A 22,885-nucleotide genomic window follows, 5' to 3' on the forward strand; every position below is an offset into this window, starting at 1 on the left:
AAAACAAAACAAAAAAACCTACCATGCAATCCTCAATAATATCCCTTACATCGTGCAAAAGGAGGGTAATGGTATTAACTCTATACTTTTTTGTGTTAAAGACATTATAATTTTTAGCTTAAGCAATAATAAAATAGGAGTATATACATTCCCAACTAAAAGCGAAGTTTAGAATGTAAATAATCTACACAAAATTTTAAAAGAATGTATATAAGACACAGAACTGAAGTAAAGATAAGCACACAACAGGAAGATGCATCACACAGGAAATGTATATGGAATAAATGTTTGAATTAGTAGTCAGTAGTTTTCAGTGGGTTGAAAAATATACAGCAATATTCAGTTTATAAGTCACAGTTCGAAGATATGTTACAGAAATGAAGCAAATAAAAATTTGGAAAATATATACAATTATTAAACAAAAACATAAAAATGTGTATTTGTATCTGAAAAATAGATACAAGGAAGAAAATAGCAGGAAGACATTATACTTTAAAATTTGTACACAATTTTAAACATCAATTCAATTTACAGAAAACAATTTTACTATAAGAATAAAGAGTTAAATCTATAAACAAATTAGAATATTTTAATGTTATCTCAGTAATTAATTTTTATAAGGCAGGAATAACGTTGGTTATGTTCTGTTAGGTTCATACATCAAAATGCATAAATCTGACCTAACAGATACATATAGAACTGCATACACCAACTGCAGGATGTTTGCTTTTTAGCACAAACTGAATATAGGTAAAACTGACAATATATAGGACCATAAAAAAAAAATCTCTAACTTGCATAGAATGTAATAAAACAGACTGTAATAAAACAGAGACTGAAATAAAACAGGACAGAGAATAGAAACAGAAGATGTGATTGAAAACATTTAAAGATATAGGACCACAAAAAAATTCTTTAACTTGCATAGAATGAAACAAAACGGAGAATGAAATAAAACAGGACAGACGTTAGTAACAGAAGGTGTGAATGAAAACATTTAAAGATGTGCTTGGAAATTAAGTTATGAAATACGAAATAATCCATGCCTGAAGGAAGCAAAGATAATCAAAACTGGAGAACATGTTTTTTGAAAATAATGACATCCCCAATGCCAATTTGATGGGCTTTTTGGGGTTGTTTTCTTTGTTTGTTTGTTTTTGCGGTACACGGGCCTCTCACTGCTGTGACCTCTCCCGTTCCGGAGTGCTCTGGACGCGCAGGCCCAGCAGCCATGGCTCACGGGCGCAGCCGCTCCGCGGCATGTGGGATCTTCCCAGACTGGGGCACGAACCCGTGTCCCCTGCATCAGCAGGCGGACTCTCAACCACTGCGCCACCAGGGAAGACCTGATAGGGTTTTTATAAGCAGTATAATGGACAGCAGTCCAGTAAGTTAGGAGAAATAGATGGGATCTGCCTTTGTCTGGAGAATATGGGCTTGGGCTGGTCACCTGGCTTCTCTGCACCTCAGTTTTCTAATCATTAAATTGAAGGGGTCTCTATGGTCCTTTAAAGTGTTCAAGCCCTATTATTCAAAGCATAATCTTGTTTTTAAATTATTATAGGATATTCAACTTGAGACTTCACTTTACAATGTTTGAGAACTAATGACATCCCTATATATTCTCATGAGATGCAATTAATAAATTACATTAAAAGGAATCTCCAGGCCCAAATGGTTTCACCAGAGAATTCTACCAAACATTTAGAGAAGAAATAAAACCAATTCCTCAAAATCTCATCCAGGTTGGGGGGGACGGGGTGGGGGTGGGGGAACACTTCTTAGTTCATTTTGGGAGGCCAATATTACTCAGATACCAATAACAGTATAAAAATAAATAAATAAAATATAGACCAATATGCTCATGATTTTACACATAAAATTTCTCAACAAAACACTGGCAAAAGGAATGTGTGTATATATACACACACACATACATATCATTATGTTCCATGTTCCATGACTGCAGGTATTACTGCAGAAATGCAAAGCTGGTTCAACATTCAAATCCAGTCAATCCATCATATCAACAGGCTACAGAAGAAAAGACATATGATCACATCAACTGAAGGAGAAAAGGCATCTGACAAAATTCAACACCTATTCATAATGAAAGCTCTTAGCAAATGAAGGAAACCTTCCAAACTAAAAAACATCTATATAAAAACCCACACTATCATCTTATTTAATGGTCAAGCAACACTGAATGCTTTCCCCTTAAAATTAAGAACATGACAAGTGGGCTTCGCTGGTGGCACACTAGTTGAGAATCTTCCTGCTAATGCAGGAGACATGGGTTTGAGCCCTGGTCTGGGAAGATCCCACATGCCACAGAGCAACTAAGCCCATGTGCCACAACAACTGAGCCCGCCTGCCACAGCTACTGAAACCTGCATGCCTAGAGCCCATGCTCCACAACAAGAGAAGCCACTACAATGAGAACCCCGTGTACTGCAACGAAGAATAGCCCCCACTCGCCAGAACTAGGAAGAAGTCTGCATGCAGCAATGAAGACCCAATGCAGCCAAAAATAAATAAATTTATTTTAAAAAAAAAGAATAAGACAAGTGTGTGCTCTTTCACCATTTCTATTCAACATTGGACAGGAAATTCTAGCTAGTAGAATAAAGACAGGAAAAGGAAATAAAACTGATACACATAAGGAAGAAGTAAGATGTTCACTATTCACTGATAACATTATTGCTTATGAAGAAAATCCTGATGAATCTACCAAAAAAAAAAAAAACCCTGCTAGAACTAATAACTGAGTCCAGCAAGGGCACAGGATACAAGGTCAACATATAAAAATTAATATTTCCCTATAACAGTAATGATAATGAGCAAACTGAAATTAAAATCTCAATACCACATATAAAGACTCCAAGAAAAGGTGTATGGATGAAGATCTAACAAAATATGTTCAGAATCTGTAAGGTGAAAATTATAAAACACTAATGAAATAAATCAGAGAATCTAAATAAATGGAGAGACATACCACGTTCATGGAATGGAAGACTCAACATAATAAAGATGCCAAATCTCACCAAAATGATCCACAATGTATCATCTATAAAAAATCCCACAAGATGTTTTTAAAATATAGACAAACACATGATAAAATTTATATAGAAAACCAAAGGAAAAATTGACATGGAAAGCTAAATCAATTTTTAAAAACAATAAAGAAGATGGAATCACTTTACCCAATTTTAAGATTTAATGATAGCTACAGTATTCAAGATAATGTGGTATTAGCAGAGGTTTAAATACCCAGATCAATGGGATAATATAAAGAACTCAGAAATAGACCAAAATGAATATGCCCAACTTATTTTTTACTAAGTTCACTTCAATAGAGGCAGGGCAGTCTTTTCCACGAATGGTACCAGAACAACTGAACATCCTGAGGCAAAAAACACAACCTAAACTTCACATGGTAATAGAAAAATTAATTCAACATGGACTAGAGATTTAAATATAAAAGGTAAGGGCTTCCCTGGTGGCGCAGTGGTTGAGAGTCCGCCTGCCGATGCAGGAGACACAGGTTCGTGCCCCGGTCCGGGAAGATCCCACATGCCACGGAGCAGCTGGGCCTGTGAGCCACGGCCGCTGAGCCTGCGCATCTGGAGCCTGTGCCCCGCAATGGGAGAGGCCACAACAGTGAGAGGCCCGCGTACCAAAAAAAAAAAAAAAAAAAAAAAAAAAAAAAAAAAATATATATATATATATATATATATATATATATATATATATATATAAGGTAAAACTATAAGACTTTTAGGAGAAAATATTCAGGACCTAGAGCTTGCTGAAGACTTCTTAGACAAGACATGAAAAGCATGAAGAAGGGGCCTTCACAATAATGCCATGGATTAACATAACAAAAATGACTTGGCCTTCAATGGGAATACAAAACTAGACATGCAGTCATTTGAAAGGCCCTGAGGAGGGTTCAGAGTGAATGCATGATTATTTTTATGTCTTTCTGTACAGTATATTTCTTAACATGAAGGAATACTATCACGTTGCTCAAAAAAAAAAAAAACCAAAAAACAAAACAAAAACAAAAAAAAACAAAACTCCAAAGAAGTAATTTCAAAATACCCTGACAAAAGATACTAGTCATTTAGTCATTATACTGGGACTAAGCCAATGGCAACAACTGTGGAACACACATGTACCTGCACCCACACATGCTCATATCATCTGTTAAAATTCTAGTCACTTTCCTTGACAGTGACTCTTCACACAATCTTTTGTAAGATTAAAAATGAGACTACCTCTCTGCATGTATCATTATCCTTTAGCTTAATTTAGCTATGTGTTTTATTTTGTTCTGGCTCTAATTCGACCTCTAGAAAGTCACTGAGGTGGACCTGAAGAAACCTCTATAAGGAGGAATCAGAGGGAAGAACTGGGATTCATCTGGAAAGGTCGCACAGCTACACTGTCATTGTCACCCCACAGAAAAAAAAAGAATGAACAAGTAGATTAAGTATGAGTGTTGGGTGGTTAAAGACACATGACAGAGTATGTTCTCAAAAAATCAGTCTTAAATATGCAGTAAAATGGGCCCACTCATACATACATCTTTATCTCCTTAAATATGAAAGTATTTCATAAGTCAAGCCTTCATATTTCTCATAAAGACATATGCTACTCAAGGATAAAGACGATGTTGTAGAACAAAGTTGGCTTGCAGTAAATATTTTCAGACATATTCTCAACTAACTCTCCTGACACTGGACAGCAGGTGCATGTATATTCAAGACAAATAAAAGGAACAAGGCCCTCTGATCTCTGCAACAACACTCCCCTTGCCTCAACTAAACTAAGGAAGGGATGACAAATTGCCACAGGCTCATCACTGAAATCTGAAAACTGTTTGCATTTTTCTCTTTTCTCGTCTCCTCCTCTTTTGTTTACAAATATCCCTGAGATAATTTTGTAGCGTAAGCTAAGGAGAAAGATGTGGCTGAGGGTTTTGCTAAGTGCACAATAAAGATTGGATTACTCTCCTGTGTGAATTTTCAGATACAGAATAAGTTTCTAGGCTGAGGCCATTTCTAAGATGACTCTTTAGATGACAACTGATATCCTGCAATAGCTTTTCTCATGGGGAAGAAAAATGAGAGGTTTCTCTTTGGTATGAATGATCAGATTCTGAGTAAGATGCTACCTCTGGCAAAAGATTTTCCTCAGTCGTTACATGCAAAAAGTCTTTCCCCAGTAGGAGTTCTTGAAGACTGACTGAGGACTGCCCACTTGTGAAGGTTCTTCCCACATCTGTCACACTGACAGGGTTTCTCCCAGTATGAACCCTCTGATGCTGAGTGAGGGATGAGTTGCGACTGAAGGCCTTTCCACACTCACTGCACTCATAGGGCTTCTCTCCTGTGTGGATGACGGAGTGTCGAATGAGGTTTGTGCTCCAGCAGAAGGTTTTCCCACACTCGAGGCATTCATAGGGCTTCTCTCCACTGTGAATCCGCTGGTGCCTGGTGAGGCCTGACCTGCGGTTAAAGGCCTTCCCGCACTCCATGCACTCATAGGGCTTCTCTCCAGCATGGATGCTAATGTGTCGAATGAGGTCTTTCCTAGTGCTAAAAGCTTTCCCACATTCTTTGCACTCAAAAGGTTTTTCTCCAATATGGGCCCTTTTATGCAAGATAAAAGTATAGCAGTAGGTAAAGGCCTTTCCGCATTCAGTGCACACATAGGGCTTCTCTCCAGTGTGGATGATGGCATGTCGAATGAGGTTTGCCCTTTGGCAAAAGGCTTTGCCACATTCCATGCATTCATAGGGCTTCTCTCCACTGTGAATCCGCTGGTGTCTGGTGAGGTATGACCTACGGTTAAAGGCTTTCCCACACTCCATGCACTCATAAGGCTTCTCTTCAGTGTGGATGCTGAAGTGTCGAATGAGGTCTGACCGATTACTAAAGGCTTTCCCACATTCTTTGCATTCATAGGGTTTTTCTCCAGTGTGGGCTCTTTTATGTAAGATAAAAGTGGAACAGTGGGTAAAGGCCTTTCCACATTCACCGCACACATAGGGCTTCTCCCCGGTATGACTCCGCTGGTGCTGCTTGAGGTGTGACCTGCGGTAGAAGGCCTTCCCGCACTCAAGGCACTTGTATGGCTTCTCTCCAGTGTGGATGACATAGTGTTGGATGAGGTCTGTGCTGTCACAAAAGCCTTTCCCACATTCGTTGCATTCAAAGGGTCTCACTCCACTATGAATCTGCTGGTGCCAGGTGAGATGTGATCTGCGGTTGAAGGATTTCCCACACTCCACACACTCAAAGGGCTTCTCTCCAGTGTGGATGATGTAGTGTCGAAGGAAACCTGTCTTATCTCGAAAGGCTTTCCCACATTCTTTGCACACAAAGGGTTTTTCACCAGTGTGGCTTCTGTTATGTAAGACTAAATTGGAGCGGTGGGTGAAGGTCTTTCCACACTCACTGCACTTGTAAGGCTTCTCTCCAGTGTGAATCCGCTGGTGCCTCGTGAGGTGTGACCTGCGGTTGAAGGCCTTCCCGCACTCTGTGCACTCATAGGGCCTCTCCCTGGTGTGGATCATGTAGTGCTGGAGGAGGTGTGTGCTCTTAATAAAGGTTTTCCCACACTCTGTGCATTCATAGGGCTTCACGCCAGAGTGAATCTGCTCGTGTCGAACAAGGAAGCAATTCTTGTTAAAAACTTTCCCACATTCCTCACACTTATAGAGGTGTTTCCCTTCATGTATCAAGGGTCCTTTCACTGGTCCACGTGAGTCACATTCATAAAGAATATCTCCTGGAAAGACTCGCTGCTGAACAATCCTTGAGTGAAGACCATCATGTGTCCCTAAACCACCATGTTCAGGGCTCATTTTCCCAGAGAGCTTCTCCCTCTGGGGGTCCATCCCTGGTCTCAAGTGGACTTCATGCATTTCCAGTGGCCCATCCTGATCCTTGGTTTGTCCCAACAGGGAGTCCCCTGAGGCTCGCTGAGTCAGTTGTTCCTGGGGTGAGACTTCCTCAGACAACGCCCGGTGAGAAGGGGTAGGCTCTGTGGTATCAGCTTTTGTGTTGCCACCTGAAGGGAATACAATACACAAAAGGCATATAAGTGATGGCAACACAGAAGAAACTAAATCACCATGTCAGTGAGAAGATGAAAATAGTGGCTCTGTACCTGCTGCGTTTTCAAATCTCTGAAACCCAGGTGTGCAATTTCTTTCTTTTTGGTTCTTAGATTCTTGAAAATTTTAGAGGGAAAACCCAAAGGGACAGCATGGGCAGGGGACAGAATGTCTGGAGATGAGGGGCAGGTAGACAGAGGAATGAAGACACTGTGTGTGGTGAGTGCTCGAAGCCAGAACATCTCAAGGTGCTACAGGAAGCCAGCAAAGGGGCACCTAGTGCAATAGGTGGGAGACAGGAAGAGGTCATGCAGGCTTCCCAGATGCAGCCAGACCTTCTGACGTATAGAGAAAATGGGAAGGCCCTTTCAGCCTTTGGAAATACAACGAACAAAGGCACAGAATCTTCCAGAATCAGGGAACTGCCATGCATGAGAGGATAAGCTCCCAAGATGGGATTGGTGTCCTTACCAGAAAAGATACTAAGGAGCTTGCTTCTTTTCTCTGCCATGTGAGGACAGAATGAGAAGCCTGTCATCTGCACACCAAGGAGCAGGCCCTCATCAGATGCCAGATCTGCCAGCCCCTTGATCCTGGATTTCCCAGACTCCCGAACTGCGAGAAATAAACGTTTGTTACTTGAGCTGCCCACTCCGTGGCATTCTTGTTACAGCAGCCAGACTAAGACAGGACGGTATGAGTAATGTTCTCATTCTGGAGTTTGGTGATGTTAAGAATATTATTTTCAAAAAGAAACAAAGGAGCAAATAATTTAATTAATACATCAATTAATCAAGGTCATTGATTAATCAGTGATGACAATGTCCCCATAAAACCAAGGTTTATGATTAACTGAAACCCGTACCTGAGGTCCACTAAACAAAAGTTAGAGGTCACATGAGTATTATGGTTAAGAACATGGTCTCTGACCACAAAAACCCTAGGCCCAAATTCCAAAAGAACACAATATTAGCTTTGTAGCATCTGGTAAGGCACTCAAATTCCATAGGCCTTCATTTTCCTCTTCTGAAAAATAAAGCTAAAAATAGAGCCCACCTTGTAGTACTGCTATGAGGATGAAGTGAAACACTACATATACCATGTTCTGGAGGGTGCCAGACACAGGGCAAAAAAGTCAATCAATTAGCTTTAATTTTTTATTATGCGTTAGTCCAATAATGTACACCTGGGACCTAACTAGGCAGCATGTAAATTGGAGGTGTGAGAATGAGAATGTGTGGATTAACCTTGGAGAGCATTTAAGAGTAAAGAGAATGAGCCATGAGATGCCCGATGAGCCAACATTCAAGTGATGACCAGAGAAGGAGAATGAAGGTCCAGTGAGAAGAGGGGCAAAGAATCCAAGAGGGTCAAATGCTCAAACACGACACAGTCTGGAAAGTCTGTCTTGCGTCCTGAGCTCATTTGGCGTGGCGGTCAAGAGTGCTCGCTCTGGAGCAGAACAACTCGACTCAAATTCTGCCTGTACCCAGCCAGCTAATGTTGGACAAATTCTTAGCTGTTTCCTGTCTAAGCTTCCTTCTCTGAAAAACTGAGAGGCTCTCAGTTTCTGCCTCATAGGCTGTTGTGAAAGCTAAATGAGAAAATGTCTGTAAAGCACTGGGCACAGTTCCAGGTGTGTTCAGTAAATTGTGGTCCATTACTCATGATCGTTTATGGTTGTGCTGTATTTGAAGATTAGGAGCAAAGCAGTGACCGTGTAAGGAAGAGTTTCAGTGCTGTGGTGCAGAGGAACCTCCCCCAGACCTCAAAGAGCAAAGAGAACATTACCAAGAGCTGCCAAGGATAGGGACAGATGGAGTCTTTCATAGATGAATGGTGGGGATGTTAAAGGGGGCAGACACTCTGCAGAACTGTCTGGCAGTTTCTATCAAAGCTGAGCATACAGCTACTCCATGACCTGACCTGCACACATACCAGAATGTATTCCTAACGGAAATCAGTGCTTACATGCACCAAAAAACATAACATGAATATTCTCAGCAGCATTAAGTTGAAAACAACAGGAGTGCCCATCAGGAGGTGAATGGATCAATGAAGGGCAATTTTTCAAGCAATGAGCTATTACACCGTATTAAGAGTAAACAAATTCCAACCCCAGGTAACCACATGAAAAGAATCTCAGACATGATGATCAAAAGAAGACACATATGACAGACAGCATGCTATGGGGTTCAACAGTCAAAACGAATCGGTGCCGACAGTCTAAATAGGGGTTACCAAGCACAAGGGGCTATCGAGGGCGTGAGATCCCAATGAGATGCTGGAAATATTCTACATATTGAGGTGGTGCTTACATGGGTTAAACATACCCAAGCATTCATGAAGTTAACCTCTTAAGATTTTTACACAACACAGGGTGTGAGTTACACCTCATTTAAAACATGCAAGAAAATTTTAGTAAATGTGATGGACAGGACTCAAGTGTAGACATCTCTTGCAAGAATGAGACAGCTTCTCCAAGAAGATGGATTTTATAGGGAAAGTAGAGTCAATGTCAGTGTGAAGCCATTAGAGAGGCAGAAGCATTTTCTATTTACTTTCCCCGAATGTGAGGCAACTGAGCATATCTTTGTTACAAAAGAGGCAGAAAAGGTGAGAAGCAGCAGTTCCCTGAAAAGGTTTGGCCTAGACTCTGGTACATGAATTGGCCTTGGTCAGGGGTGAGATCTCCTCTAGGGAGGTGAGGAGGTAAGCTACACATACGAGAGATTTAGATGAATGTAGAAGGGTTTAAGGATCAAGCAACACTAGGATACAGGCTCTATTTTCTTTTTAAGATTTTTTTGATGTGGACCATTTTTTAAATCTTCATTGAATGTGTTACAATATCGCTTCTGCTTTATGTTTTGGTGTTTTGGCTGCGAGACATGCAGGATCTTATCTCCTCGACCAGGTATCGAACCTGCACCCTCTGCATTGGTAGACAAAGTCCCAACCACTGGACCGCCAGGGAAGTCCCACAAGCTCTACCTTCGACATGAAAACGTGCTGAGGGCTCTGTGGCTGGGGGAGTGCTGAAGGTTGGGAACAAGATCTTGGTGGCTGCAGGGGCCACCGTGGGAGACAGGGCTGACTAGAGGCACAGAGGAGGTGTGGGGAGACCAGCCAGGAGTGTGCTGGCATCACCCAGGCAAAAGCTGAAAACCTGGACCGAGGTTGAGGGGGGGACATCTTCTCCTGGTGGTGGAGGTGACAGACTCAGGAGGCGTGCATGCAAAACGGACAGCATTTGGAGGGTTTGGTGGAGACGGGGGTGTTGAGGAGTTATCTGAGGCTGAACCCAGCCTTCTAACATGCACAGGAGGTGGGAGGAACGGGCAAGGTCAAAAGCCCCCTCTTAGGCATGTTGAGCATGAGGTGCCTTGAGGTTTAAGCAAACAGGAGGGATAGGAAGACTAGGGCGGAGGAGTGCTTCTGGGTGTCTGACTGACGCTCAGAGTGTGGGTGGATGGAGAAGGTGGGAAAGGGTAAGATAGAGAGCATAGTTGGAAAGGCCCTGTTTACTTGCAGTTCAGAAGGAAATATGAGATACTATCATTACTCACTAGCACTAATCCCACGATGTTAATAATACTAATAGCTTACTTTTGCTGAGCCACTCACTATGGGTCAGACCAAGTGAGAAGCAGTTTCATACGTAATCTATTGCATCCTCCAACCACCCAATGAGACAGAAACGATTATGACTACAATTTCTCAGGAACAGACTGAGTGTAACAGACCACACTAATCAAACAATTTCATTCCTTTCCTTGAAAACACTCAGCCTCCTATCCCAGCCCCAGGCACCAAATGACAAAGTCGAGTATCTTATCAGTGGAATGTGAGTGGAAACAATGTGTTGGAAGTGGGTGTGACATTTTCCCTTCTCTGTTTTCCCTCTGCCAGATGGAGGATGCCAGGAACCCTGAAGGTCCCACGCTGATGACAGAAGGTAGCTGAGTCCCTGAATAACTGTGTGATCAGAGCTTCCTACTGATCCGCATCACCCTTGGTTCAAGAAAAACACTTTTCGTGTGCTGAGCCATGGAGATTTTGGAATACACCTGTTAGAACAGCTAGGTTTACCTTGGCCAAACTTATATACAAAGGCACAACAGGATCATGGAACTTCCCCAGGGCCACAAGGCTGTGTGGTGTGTCACACCTAGTTTTTAAGCCCAAGTACATGGAGCCGAGAGCCTGAACTTACCTGATACGCCCCACACCTCCCCAGGAGCAGTGGAGAGTGTTATGGGGTAGAAGGACCACAGGTTAAAAGGTTCCACAGATCCCATGCCTCCAGAGAGGCCATGACAAGAAAATTCTCACAAATTTTATAGGCAATGGTTCTCCTGCTGTCTGCAACCTGCTGTGATGCCCGCTTGGCCAGCTGTTGGCACTTACCTGGGCAGGAGCTTGGGGAGAGGCCTCTCTTCCACGTCTGTAACTCTGGGCTGTGCTCCAGTGGGTGGATCAGCTCTGGCTTGGGCAAAGGACATCCTGTTCACAGAGAAAAAAAGAGAACATGAGGATTTTGGTGAGAAGAAAGAAACCTCTCAACCCAGATTGAGACTGCAGGATTTGGGAGAGACCTCGGAATGCAGCTGCTCCCATCTAGGCAAACAAAATGCTGCAACTAGGAAACAAACTGTAAAAACACCATCCTTTGTCCCTGAAGACTGTAGACATTAGTGCTGGCTGCACAGACAGCACCAACTCCCTTTGATCTCCATCCCACAGAACCCAGCACCGTTCAGACGTACCTCCTGAAGACGTTTTCTAATTCATTCAAGTCAGGGACCTCAACCTCCTGTGCATCAGCAACACCTGGGGTGCCCAGCTACCACCACACAGCAGTTTAAACAAAATCTCTGGGAAGGGCCTGGGCATCAGATTTTAAATGCTCCCCAGGTGATAGTAGCCAACCTGGCAGGCTAAGAAGCCCTGGTCTCCATCATCCCACAAACGGCATCATCCGTATCTAAGGTAGGCAGGTGACCTACGACAGCTGCTCTGAGTAAAAAGAAAGCTTTATTTCAGGAAGGGCTGAGTGAGGCCCCTGCAGCTCCTGCCATCCAGAAGCATCTTGCGACTCCTGTGAGGGAACCAGCCTGAGCATCAGAACCAAGGAAGCAAAGAAACAGATACCTGGGTTGGCACCCCCAACCTGGAAGCCAGCATCACCTCTGAGCTGCTTCTTTCAGGGTGTAGACTGTTTGAGCTGGTCTGTCATGTGTACCCAAACATATATCAACCGATGTGGGGGTAAAGACTGTAGATAAATCAATGGCAAAGGTACCAGGACCCGCACAGAAAGCGCATCTGCTGATCCTGAACCAAAGCTCAGGATTCGTTTGTCATCACTAAGCAAATGTTCACTCCTGTCTGCTACATGCTCAGCACGGGGCTCAGGGACAGGGCAGTGGAAAGCGAAGGAGTCTTTCTTCAGCTGTCAGGAGTCATGCTCCCTGCAACCACAGGGCCTTTGCACGTGCTGTCCCTTCTAACTGGAAGGCTGTTTTTTTCCCTACTTTGCTCGTTCTAGATTACTCTAATTCTTTGGGTCTCAGCTCAAATGTCACTTTCTGAGATTTCACTGAACTGTGGCTCCTGAGCCCAGGTGCTTCATCAATCTGCCATGTTGCCATGGAATTTTTAAATCCTAACAGTTAAGTCAAAACTAATATTTAGTCGACTTCTTGTTTCCAGTTCTGCCTGTAAGGAGATTCCAGGTCGCCACTCCATCCTAACAACAAGTGGCAAAATGAACAGACTGAAAAGTCAACAAGTCTTCTTGGATCAATAACAGAGGGGAGGAAACAAGGTAAACTGCTATCCCCAGGACTGGAGACACCGGGAATACAGTGAGTCACACCTTACAAGAGCAGAGACTCATGAGCAGAAACTGCCACAGGAACCAGCGCCAGGATAGAAAACCTGAACGATAATGAATGGATTGGTGGAGGTTCAGTGCAGACAACCCTGACAGTAAAAAAACACCTCCAGGGATACAGTCACTATGAAATTTCTCTCCAGAAGCTCAACCAAGTTCCCACAAAAAATAGAAGAGAAAAATCCCCTTGGGCTTCTGGCAGGGGGGAAGGAAAAAGAACCAATTATGAAATATACCAGAGCACTGTCTTTAACCAGGCCTGTCCTCAGAAGAAACTAGTTAACCAGATCCTAAACTGCTGGGGTTTTATCAGAGCCTAAATGTCCTGGAAGAAGGGAAATACCCAACTCCAGTCAACTTTGGCCATCCTGTCCTACCTTAGTGGAGGAGATAAACACTTGTGACATTCACAGTCCAGAGGGATAGGCCCACTAAAAGACTGAGACCAAATCATAGAACTATAAGAACACTCTTTCCCTCCTGCCCTGCCACTACATTTTTTTTTTAATTTATTTTATTTTTGGCTGTGTTGGGTCTTTGTTGCTGCACGTGGGCTTTCTCTAGTTGTGGTGAGCGGGGGCTACTCTTCACGGCAGTGCACGGGCTTCTCATTGCGGTGGCTTCTCTTGTTGTGGAGCATGGGTTCTAGGTGCACAGGCTTCAGTAGTTGTGGCTTGTGGGTTCTAGAACACAGGCTCAGTAGTGGTGGCACACGGGCTCAGTAGTTGTGGCGCATGGGCTTAGTTGCTCCACGGCATGTGGGCTCTTCCCAGATCAGGGCTCAAACCCATGTCCCCTGCATTGGTAGGCAGATTCTTAACCACTGCACCACCAGGGGTGTCCCGCCCACCACATTCCTAAAGGCCTATTTACAGCAGTTACTTTTGCCTAATACATCATGGCCTATTTACAGCAGTTACTTTTGCACAGTATATCATGTGCAGCTATCAAAAAAAATTATGAGTCATGCTAAAAGTCAAAGAACACAATTTGAAGAGACAGAGCAAGCATCAGAACCTGACATGTCAGGGATGCTGGAATTATCAGATCAGGGATTTTAAATGACACTGATTAATATGCTAAGGGCTTAATGAACAAAGTAGACAGCATGCAAAAACAGAGGGGGAATGTAAGCACATCGAAGGAAATCCTAATTAAGAACCAAAAAAAAATTGCTACAGATCAAATAACACTGAAGAATGCCTCTGGTGGACTTATCAGTAGACTGGACACAGCTAAAGAAAGAATCTCTGAGTTTGAGAATATATCAATAGTAACCTTCAAAACTGAAAGCAAAGAGGACAAAGACTGAAAAAAACAGAATATCCAAGGACCATAGAACTATAAAAGGTGTAATATAAAGTAATGCGAATTTAAAAAGGAGAAAAAATGAGAAAAAGAAACAGAAGAAATACAGGAAACAATAATGACTGGGAATTTCCCAAAATTAATGTCAAACACCAAACCACAGATCCAGAAAGCCAAGAGAACACCAAGCATGATAAATGCCCACTACCCCCACCCCTGTCCCCCAACAAAAAAACCAAACAACCACACCTAGGCATACCATTTTAAAACTACAGAAAATTGAAGATAAAGAAAAAATCCAGAAAGAAGACGAAGGTCAAAACAAAACAAAACATCTTACCTATACAGGAACAAAGACAAGAATTACATATGATTTCTCCTCAGAAATCACATAAGAGAGTTGAAAGATTTAAAGTGTTCAGAGAAAAACCTCATCAATCTTAAATTCCACACCCTGTGAAATTATCCTTCAAAACTGAAAGAGAAATAAAGAATTTCTCAAAGAAACAAAAATTGAGGGAATCTGTTGCCAGTAGACCTATCTTATAAGAAATGTTAAAATAACTTCTGTAGAGAGAAGGAAAATGATATAGGTCAGAAACTCAGATCTAAATATAGAAAGGAGGAATACTGCAGGAGGAATAAAAGAAGGTAAAGTTAAAACTTTTAGTTGTCTAACCAATCTAACAGGTAACATTGTGTTCAGAATAATAATAGTAATAATGTATTCAATTATGCTTATGTACATAGCTTACACACACTTATACATATACATACATACATATAAATGCTTATTTTTATATATGTATAAAATATATATTCCCATTATATATGCACTTACATAGTGAAACAAATGGCAGCAATAATATGAAGGATGGGAGGACAGAATTAAGATTATTTTGTTATAAGGTCTCATGTTACCAGTGAAGTGATATAGTGTTATTTGAAAGCAGACTTAGATTAGTTGCCCTTTGGCACATTATCATTTACATTAGCACTCCTACAAAATGAAATACTTAGGTATAAATCTAAGAAAATATGTACAAGATTTTTTTTTTTTGTGGTACACGGGCCTCTCACTGTTGTGGCCTCTCCCGTTGCGGATCACAGGCTCCGGACGTGCAGGCTCAGCGGCCATGGCTCACGGGCCTAGCCGCTCCGCGCCATGTGGGATCTTCCCGGACCGCGGCACGAACCTGTGTCCCCTGCATCGGCAGGCGGACTCTCAACCACTGCGCCACCAGGGAAGCCCATATGTACAAGATTTATATGAGGAACTCCACAAAGCTCTGATGAATGAAATCAAAGAACAAAATAAATGGAGAGAGATTTTATGTTCATGGATAAGAAAACTCAGTACTGTCAAGATGTCAGTTCTTCCCAATTTGATCTATAGATTCAATGCAATACCAATCAAAATCTCAGCAAATCATTTTGTGGATATCCAAAACTGATTAAGTTTATATGGAGAGGCAAAAGACCCAGAAGAGCCAACACAATATTGAAGAAGAACAAAGTGGGAGGACTGACGCTAACCCAACCTCAAGACTTACAATAAAGTTATAGTAATGAAGACAGTGTGATGTTTGTGAAAGATCAATGGAACAGAATTGAAAGCCCAGAAATAGACCCACATAATACAGTCAACTGATCTTTGACAAAGGTACAAAAGCAATACAATAGCTAGCAAAGCTAGTTTTTTTAACAAACGGTGCTAGAACAACAGGATATCCACATATTAAAAAAAATTACCTAGACAGACCTTATACCCTTCACAAAAATTTACTCAAAATGGATCACAGATCTAAATGTAAAACACAAAACCATAAAATTCCTAGAAGATATTATAGGAGAAAACCTAGATGAGTATGGGTATGTGATAACTTTCTAGATACAACACCAAAGGCGTAATCCATGAAAGAAATGATTGATAAGCTGGACTTCATAAAAATTAAAAACTTCTGCTCTGCCAAAGGATGAGAAGACAAGCCACACAGTAGGAGAAAATATTTGCAAAAGACGTATCTGATAAAGGACAGTTATCCAAAATACACAAATATCTCTTAAAATTAGAAAGTAAGAAAACAAAAACGACCCAATTTTAAAATGAGCCAAATACCTTAACAGACACCTCACCAAAGACCTTAAAACACATCTCACCAAAGACAATATACACACAGCAAACAGGCATATGAAAAGATGCTCCACAGAATATATCATCAGAGAAATGCAAATTAAAACAAGATACTACTACATACCTATTAGAATGGTCAAAGGACTTCCCTGGTGGTGCAATGGTGAAGAATCCACCTGCCAATGCAGGGGACACAGGTTCGAGCCCTGGTCTGGGAAGATCCCACATGCCGCAGAGCAACTAAGCCCGTGAGCCACAACTACTGAGCCTGCACTCTAGAGCCCACATGCCACAACTACTGAGCCTGAGTGTCACAGCGACTGAAGCCTGCGGGCCTAGAGCCCATGCTCCGCAACAGGAGAAGCCACCACAACGAGAAGGCAGCACACCACAACAAGAGTAATCCACGCACCGCAACAAAGAGTAGCCCTTGCTCGCTGCAACTAGAGAAATCCCACACGCAGCAATGAAGATGCAAAGCAGTCATAAATAAATAAATATAAATGAAAGAAAAGAAGGGAGGGAGGGAGGGAGGGAGGAAGGAAGGTCAAAACGTGGAACACTGACAACACCAAATGCTAGCAAGGATGCGGAGCAGCAGGAACTCTCATTTAATGCTGGTGGGGATGCAAAATGATACCACCATTTTGAAGACAGTTTGGTGGGTTCTTAAAAAACTAAATATACCTTCACCATAGGATCCATCAATCACAGTTCTCGCTATTTACCCAAAGGTGCTGAACACTTATGTCCACATAAAAACCTGCACACGGATGTTTACAGCAGCTTTATTCATAATTGCCAAAACTTGGAAGCAACCAAGATGTTCTTCAGTAGGTAAATGGATAAACGATGGTAAATCTAGACAGTAAAATATTATTCAGCAGTAAAAAGAAACATGCTATCAAGCCATGAAATGAGAAACAAATGCATATTACTAAGTGAAAGAAGCCAATCAAAAAGGTTACATACTCTATGATTCCAGCTATATGACATTCTGGAAAACACAAATGGAGACTGTAAAAAAGATCAGTGGTTGGTGAGGGGGCAAGGATGAATAGAGAGGACTCTTAGGGCAACAAAAAAATTCTGTATGATACTATGATGGATACATGTCATTATACATTTGTCCAAACCCATGGAGTGTACAACACCAAGAGTGAACCCTAATGTCAATTATGGACTTTGGGTGATCATGATGTGTCAGTGTAGATGAATTAACTGTAACAAATGTACCATTCTGGTGAGAATATTGAGAATGAGGGAGGGTATGCTCGTGTGGGGGGAGAGGGTATATGGGAAATCTCTATACTTACCTCTCAATTTTGCTGTGAACCTAAAACTGCTGAAAAAAAAACAAGTCTTAAAAAAATAATAACTATTTATAGGTATAACCATATTCCAGGGACTGTGCCGAGCAATTTAAATGCATAAAAAAAACTGAATTAAGTTTATGAACTAATTTAGAAATGAAATGACATACATATTTAAAATATTGAGAGTCTTTTCATTTAGGAACAAGGTAAATGTCTTCATGGATCTAAGTCTTTTTTAGGTTCTAAGCAAAGCGTTATATTGACCTTCCTGTGGGCCTTGCATGAAAAATTCTATTTTAGGATTTCCTTATAGCACCCACATGAAGTACATATTGCAATAAGCACCATTTTATAGATGAAGAAACAGAGGCTCAGGCAGATAAAATGATTTGCTGAAACCATGGACACGATGAATGGCTGAGCCAAGATGAAAACCAAAGTCTAGTCATCTCTGGCATCTGGCATCTGTATTTAACTACAAAGCTACACAACACTGTTCCAGAAAATGCTGAGTCCAAGTGTAGGGTGATGACCATGACAACAAGGACGACGATGATATCACTAACAGTAGTGACAGCAGCAGGAGTCACAATTGCTAACCCTGCACACAGCCAGGCATCACCACGCACTATTCTGAGCCATTCATCCTCACGCCAGACGTGTGAAGCAGGTACTATATTACTTCATGAGATACTACCTATGAGATAACTGACATACAGAAGCGTTCAGTAACCTGCCCAGGAACACACAGCTCATAAGCAGCAGAGCAGGGATTAGACACCAGGGGTCTAGCACCAGACCCTGGACTCCCAAGTGCTACACGAAGAAGGAAACAGCAAACACTTCCCTGTGGGAGTCAGCAGCCTCAGACCAAGTGGGCTGTGGTGGTGAGAGGGGGACATGAGCAGAGGAGTCAATCCTCAGGAAACAGGGCCAGAGGAAGGAGCAGACGTGGAGATGCCAGAATTCAGCATTTCATGAACTACTAAAAATAAAAACTTGGGTTTGGAATCCCACACAGTGATTTGGTCAAATAGAGACATTTGCACGAACATCATATATCATTTATTCTAATCAACATTTCACAAAAGGATGGATAAAAAATGCAAAGCAGAGCTGTTGACAACCAAGTTGTGCCTTTTAAGTTGAATGGATTAAGCTTTAGGAAGGACTCACAACAATGGCCCTATTTCCCTTACTTGTTGAGTACAGTGTGCTGGGAGAATTAACTGAGTACAGCATGAACAGAGAAACAAGATAAACATACAGCAAGAAACAGAGATGAGGAGTGAGTGGGCCTCAGAGAGCAAGGACTTAGTGACTACCTCCTTCTGCAAAATAGCTGCAGCAGAAAAAACCACTGTGAAAACAAAGTGACATGAGCAGGCCCACGAGAGAAGGCAGAACAAGAGACCCAGAAGCCAGGGCATAATCATGCTTCTCTAAGTCGCTATATCAGTCTCTCAAGGAGTTCAGCAGAAATTCCTACCTTTGGGTTCTGTGAGACACCTCCATTTCCTCCCAACACATCCTTCTCCTTTGGCTGTGACCAAAGGCAAACTATGTTTCTTGTCCAACCCTCCCTAAGTGAGATACAAGGAGACCAGGCAGCAAGAGGTGAGTCCAGAAAATAACTGAAGCTGTGCAGAGGAGGGTAGATGGGCTACAGAGGGCTTCTCAACCACCAGGCCTGGAGCCAGAGGGTGGAATGAAGCAAGTGACAGGTCCCACATGGATTGGGAAGGCCTTACCCAGAGAGACCAGGAGCCCGCAGGTCTCCAGCATCACCTCCTGGTACAGGGTCCTCTGGGCAGGGTCCAGCTGCCCCCACTCCTCCTGGGTAAAAGTCACGGCCACGTCCTCATAAGTAACAATCATCTGGAAAGTCAAGCAGACGCAGTTGTGTTGGTCTTGGGGCTATTGATCGAATCAGAGCCGATCTCTCTCCATGGCAAAGATGCAGAGACCAAACAGCCCCTGAAGGCCGAGCTCTGTGCTGGATTCCAGGAGGCAGACACTGCTCTAGACTGATCACAGCAGTGTAGCCGACAGAAGCCTCCTAGGCAGGAGGCGACGGAGAATGACACGAGGTCGGAACCCTCCCACATGGACTGTGAGGCACAGAATGGTAAGGGTGCTAAGGTGTCAGACAAATCGGAAAGAATAATGACAACAAAACAATACCAATAATAATTACAGCAACAGTACCCCAGACCCACTGGTCCTCATTGTGTGCCTGCCTCGTGCTGAGGTATTTACATGTCTTGTTAAAGTGTCTGAAAGTTCCCAGCTCTTAAGTCCCACCCACTCTTGAGGCTTGAATCCTAAGTCCTAAAGTCAGCACTTGCCTGCTGTGTGAACTTGGGGGCCTCGCTTAATTTCTCTGAACGTTGATTTCTGAATCAATACAATGATTCTCACTGAGCAATAATAGTTTTGAGAATTAAAGAAAAAAGAAACACTGGGTGACTGGCCACAGCCGGTGAGGTCAATGTCATTATCATCTTCATGTCAGTCAGGAGACCTGAGGTCCAGGGAGCTCTACCAGTTCACCCAAAGTTTACATGGGTTGTGATCAGAGGCAGGATTTAAAAGCAGGTTCCTCTGGTCTGAGGTCTAACAGCATAACCATGACCCACTGGCAAAGTAAAACCACAGTTAATGAAGATGTGAAGCATTTAAAATAAATTTCCCAGTTATATTCATTTCAGCCACTGCTGAAAATAATTCTGCAGACGTCGGCAGAGGAGAAGATTCATCATCACCCACCTCACAGGAGAGTCACCTGAGGTGGTGGTACCTGCTTGGGAAGTGGCAGGGCCTGGACCAGCTCCTGCTGCCATGTGAACCCTGGAGACTCCCAGGGAGAATCCACAATGAGCCATCACTTCTTTTTTCTACCTGAGACCTGACAGCATGTATCCCGGAGGAAAGAATACTTCAGGGACCAGGGAATAGGAATTGCTGAGGACACTGGAGGCTGTAGCCAGGAGAACAACAGCCTTTGATTGGCCATGATGTCTGTCCTGGCTGAGCAGGATGGAACATTCAGCCAACGGCCACAACGTCTGGCCCTCCCAGGACACGTCTCAGCAGATGGGGGAGTAGGGAGGATTCTGGCAATCGCAAAGACCCTCTGGGGGTTCCTTAAACAACCAATATACCTTTTATTTGGTCCACACTCTTCCGCATGCTGAAATGCCATGTCCTTGGTTCATGCCAAGACTGCCTACCGGAAGGAAGCCTGCTTGGCTTGCAAAGTTTACTTTAGGTGTCACCTCCAGGCAACCCTCTCCACTGTTCGTAGAGAAGAGGGTAAAAATACAGGCTGTGGTGGCAACATACAGGTTGTTAGTTTCTGCTACTAAAGAACTGCAGTGAACTTGGGCAGGAAACTGAACTTCACTGAGTCTCAAGTTGTTCTTGTACAAAACAGTGATAATAAGAGAACTTAACTCTGAAAAGGTGAGGATTACATGAGGTGATATATTATGCCTGTCGACCTGCTAACAGCAAGGACTCAATCGAGGCCGGCCGGCTATTACGGTTCTTTTCTCATTGTTTTCTCTTTGCTCCCACAGCATCCTGGACAAATTCAACCAGGAATTTTGCCAGGTTCCCTACACAAAAATGCCAGAACACAGGCAACAGGAAGGGGCCATTTTAAGCTAACTGCTAGAAAAGTCCTCTCCAAATAGGAGACATCTGCGCAGAGGCCAGAAGGATGTGAGAGGGAAGTCCTGCAAAGATACAGGAACAGTGGGACTTCCCTGGCGGTCCAATGGTTGGGGCTCCATGCTTCCACTGCAGGGGGCGCAGGTTCGATTCCTGGTTGAAGAACTAAGATCCCCCAAGCCCTGCAGCATGGTCAAAAAAAAAAAAGATACAGGAACAGTACTCCAGGCAAAGGCCAGTGCAAATATAAAGATTGGGGGCGGGGCGGGGCGCGGGGATAGAGAACTTATGGTCAGGTTGGTGTGTCTGCAGAACAGTGAGCCAGGGAAGAACGGAAGGTCAGAGGAGGTCGGCCGGGAGGATGGGGAAGCTGGAATTCTAGAATTTTAAGTGTGACGGGAAGGAAGGAAGCATCATTCATCCTTCACGCACTGATGAAACACCTGTCGGAGACCCGAAACTGTGGTAAGACCGCGGATAAAATAACGAGTCAGCGCCACTTGTTGTAAGTAAACGACGAGGACAAAGAGAAACCCAATGGCTTACTTAGCCTCCAGCCTGCCCAGGAGCCCTCTCCGAACCAGCGGAGAAGCAGCAATGCCAGCAATATGGCCCACTCACCCGTGCCGGGTCCAACCACCCCGCCGCCATCACGGGACCGTGAGGAGAGAGCGGGGCCAGAGAGGTGGCTCCAGGATTCAGCCGCCCGCCTCCTGCCCAGAGCAGAGGGGTGAGGGGGTTGGGGTTGGGAGGGGTCACCTCGGCCGACGGTCGCACTCTGAGCCTCAGTTTCCCAGGCGCAAAATGCGCACGAGGCCCAGGCCGTCGCGTCAGACCTCCCGGGACGGGGTCGGGGCCCCGGCAGGCGCTCACGGGACACTCCAGTTACGGAGGACCCGGGGCGAGTGTTGGGCTAGTACACCGACACGGAGGTAAGACACACCCTCCTCACTGGCCTGCCCAGCTCGGGGCTGGGAAACGCACCCGGCCCATCGCCACAGGACCCACAGCCCCGGAGGACCCAGCCGGCACAGATAGATGACGCAGCTCTCCAAATGGTCGGAGGTCCCGCCCCCGCCGGCGCGGGCCGCAGGAAACCACCCCCGTCCTGAGCCATCACTGGCCCAGCATCGGCGCAAACACGCGGCGCTCAGCCTTCTGGGTAACGTAGTATTTTTTTCCCCTGCAAACCACCAGGTGTGTGGAGCAACTTGCCTCAGAGCATCAGTGAAAGCAGTATTTCTGCACTCTCTCCTCAAACACCATGAATGGTCTCTATCGGTGGAAAAAGACTCCCAGACTTCCAGATTTTTTCTAGCAAGGAATGTGAAAATGTGTCCTGACCCTGGAATTCTGTCACCTGCTCCTTCCTGTTCATCCCTAGTATCACTTTAAAGCTCCCTGTGTAGAGCCCTGTAGGCCACTGT

The 22,885-nt window shown here is 43.6% G+C and overlaps 1 protein-coding gene across 1 annotated transcript in view; it reads right to left on the reverse strand.

Moving 5' to 3' along the window:
- Positions 1–3,800: 3,800 nt before the first annotated feature.
- Positions 3,801–22,885, reverse strand: part of LOC132510185 (zinc finger protein 850-like) — a 66,829-nt gene continuing 47,744 nt past the window's right edge. Inside the window, exons 3-6 of the mRNA XM_060131966.1 lie at positions 22,080–22,236; positions 19,535–19,661; positions 11,537–11,632; positions 3,801–7,080 (exon numbers count right to left, since the gene is read on the reverse strand). Coding sequence (XP_059987949.1) covers positions 5,114–7,080; positions 11,537–11,632; positions 19,535–19,661; positions 22,080–22,236 — 2,347 coding nt within the window. The 3' untranslated portion in view covers positions 3,801–5,113. The remainder of the gene's footprint in view (positions 7,081–11,536; positions 11,633–19,534; positions 19,662–22,079; positions 22,237–22,885) is intronic.

This window comes from Lagenorhynchus albirostris, chromosome 19 (genome assembly GCF_949774975.1).
Source record: "Lagenorhynchus albirostris chromosome 19, mLagAlb1.1, whole genome shotgun sequence".
In the NCBI taxonomy this organism is placed as follows: Eukaryota; Metazoa; Chordata; class Mammalia; order Artiodactyla; family Delphinidae; genus Lagenorhynchus; species Lagenorhynchus albirostris.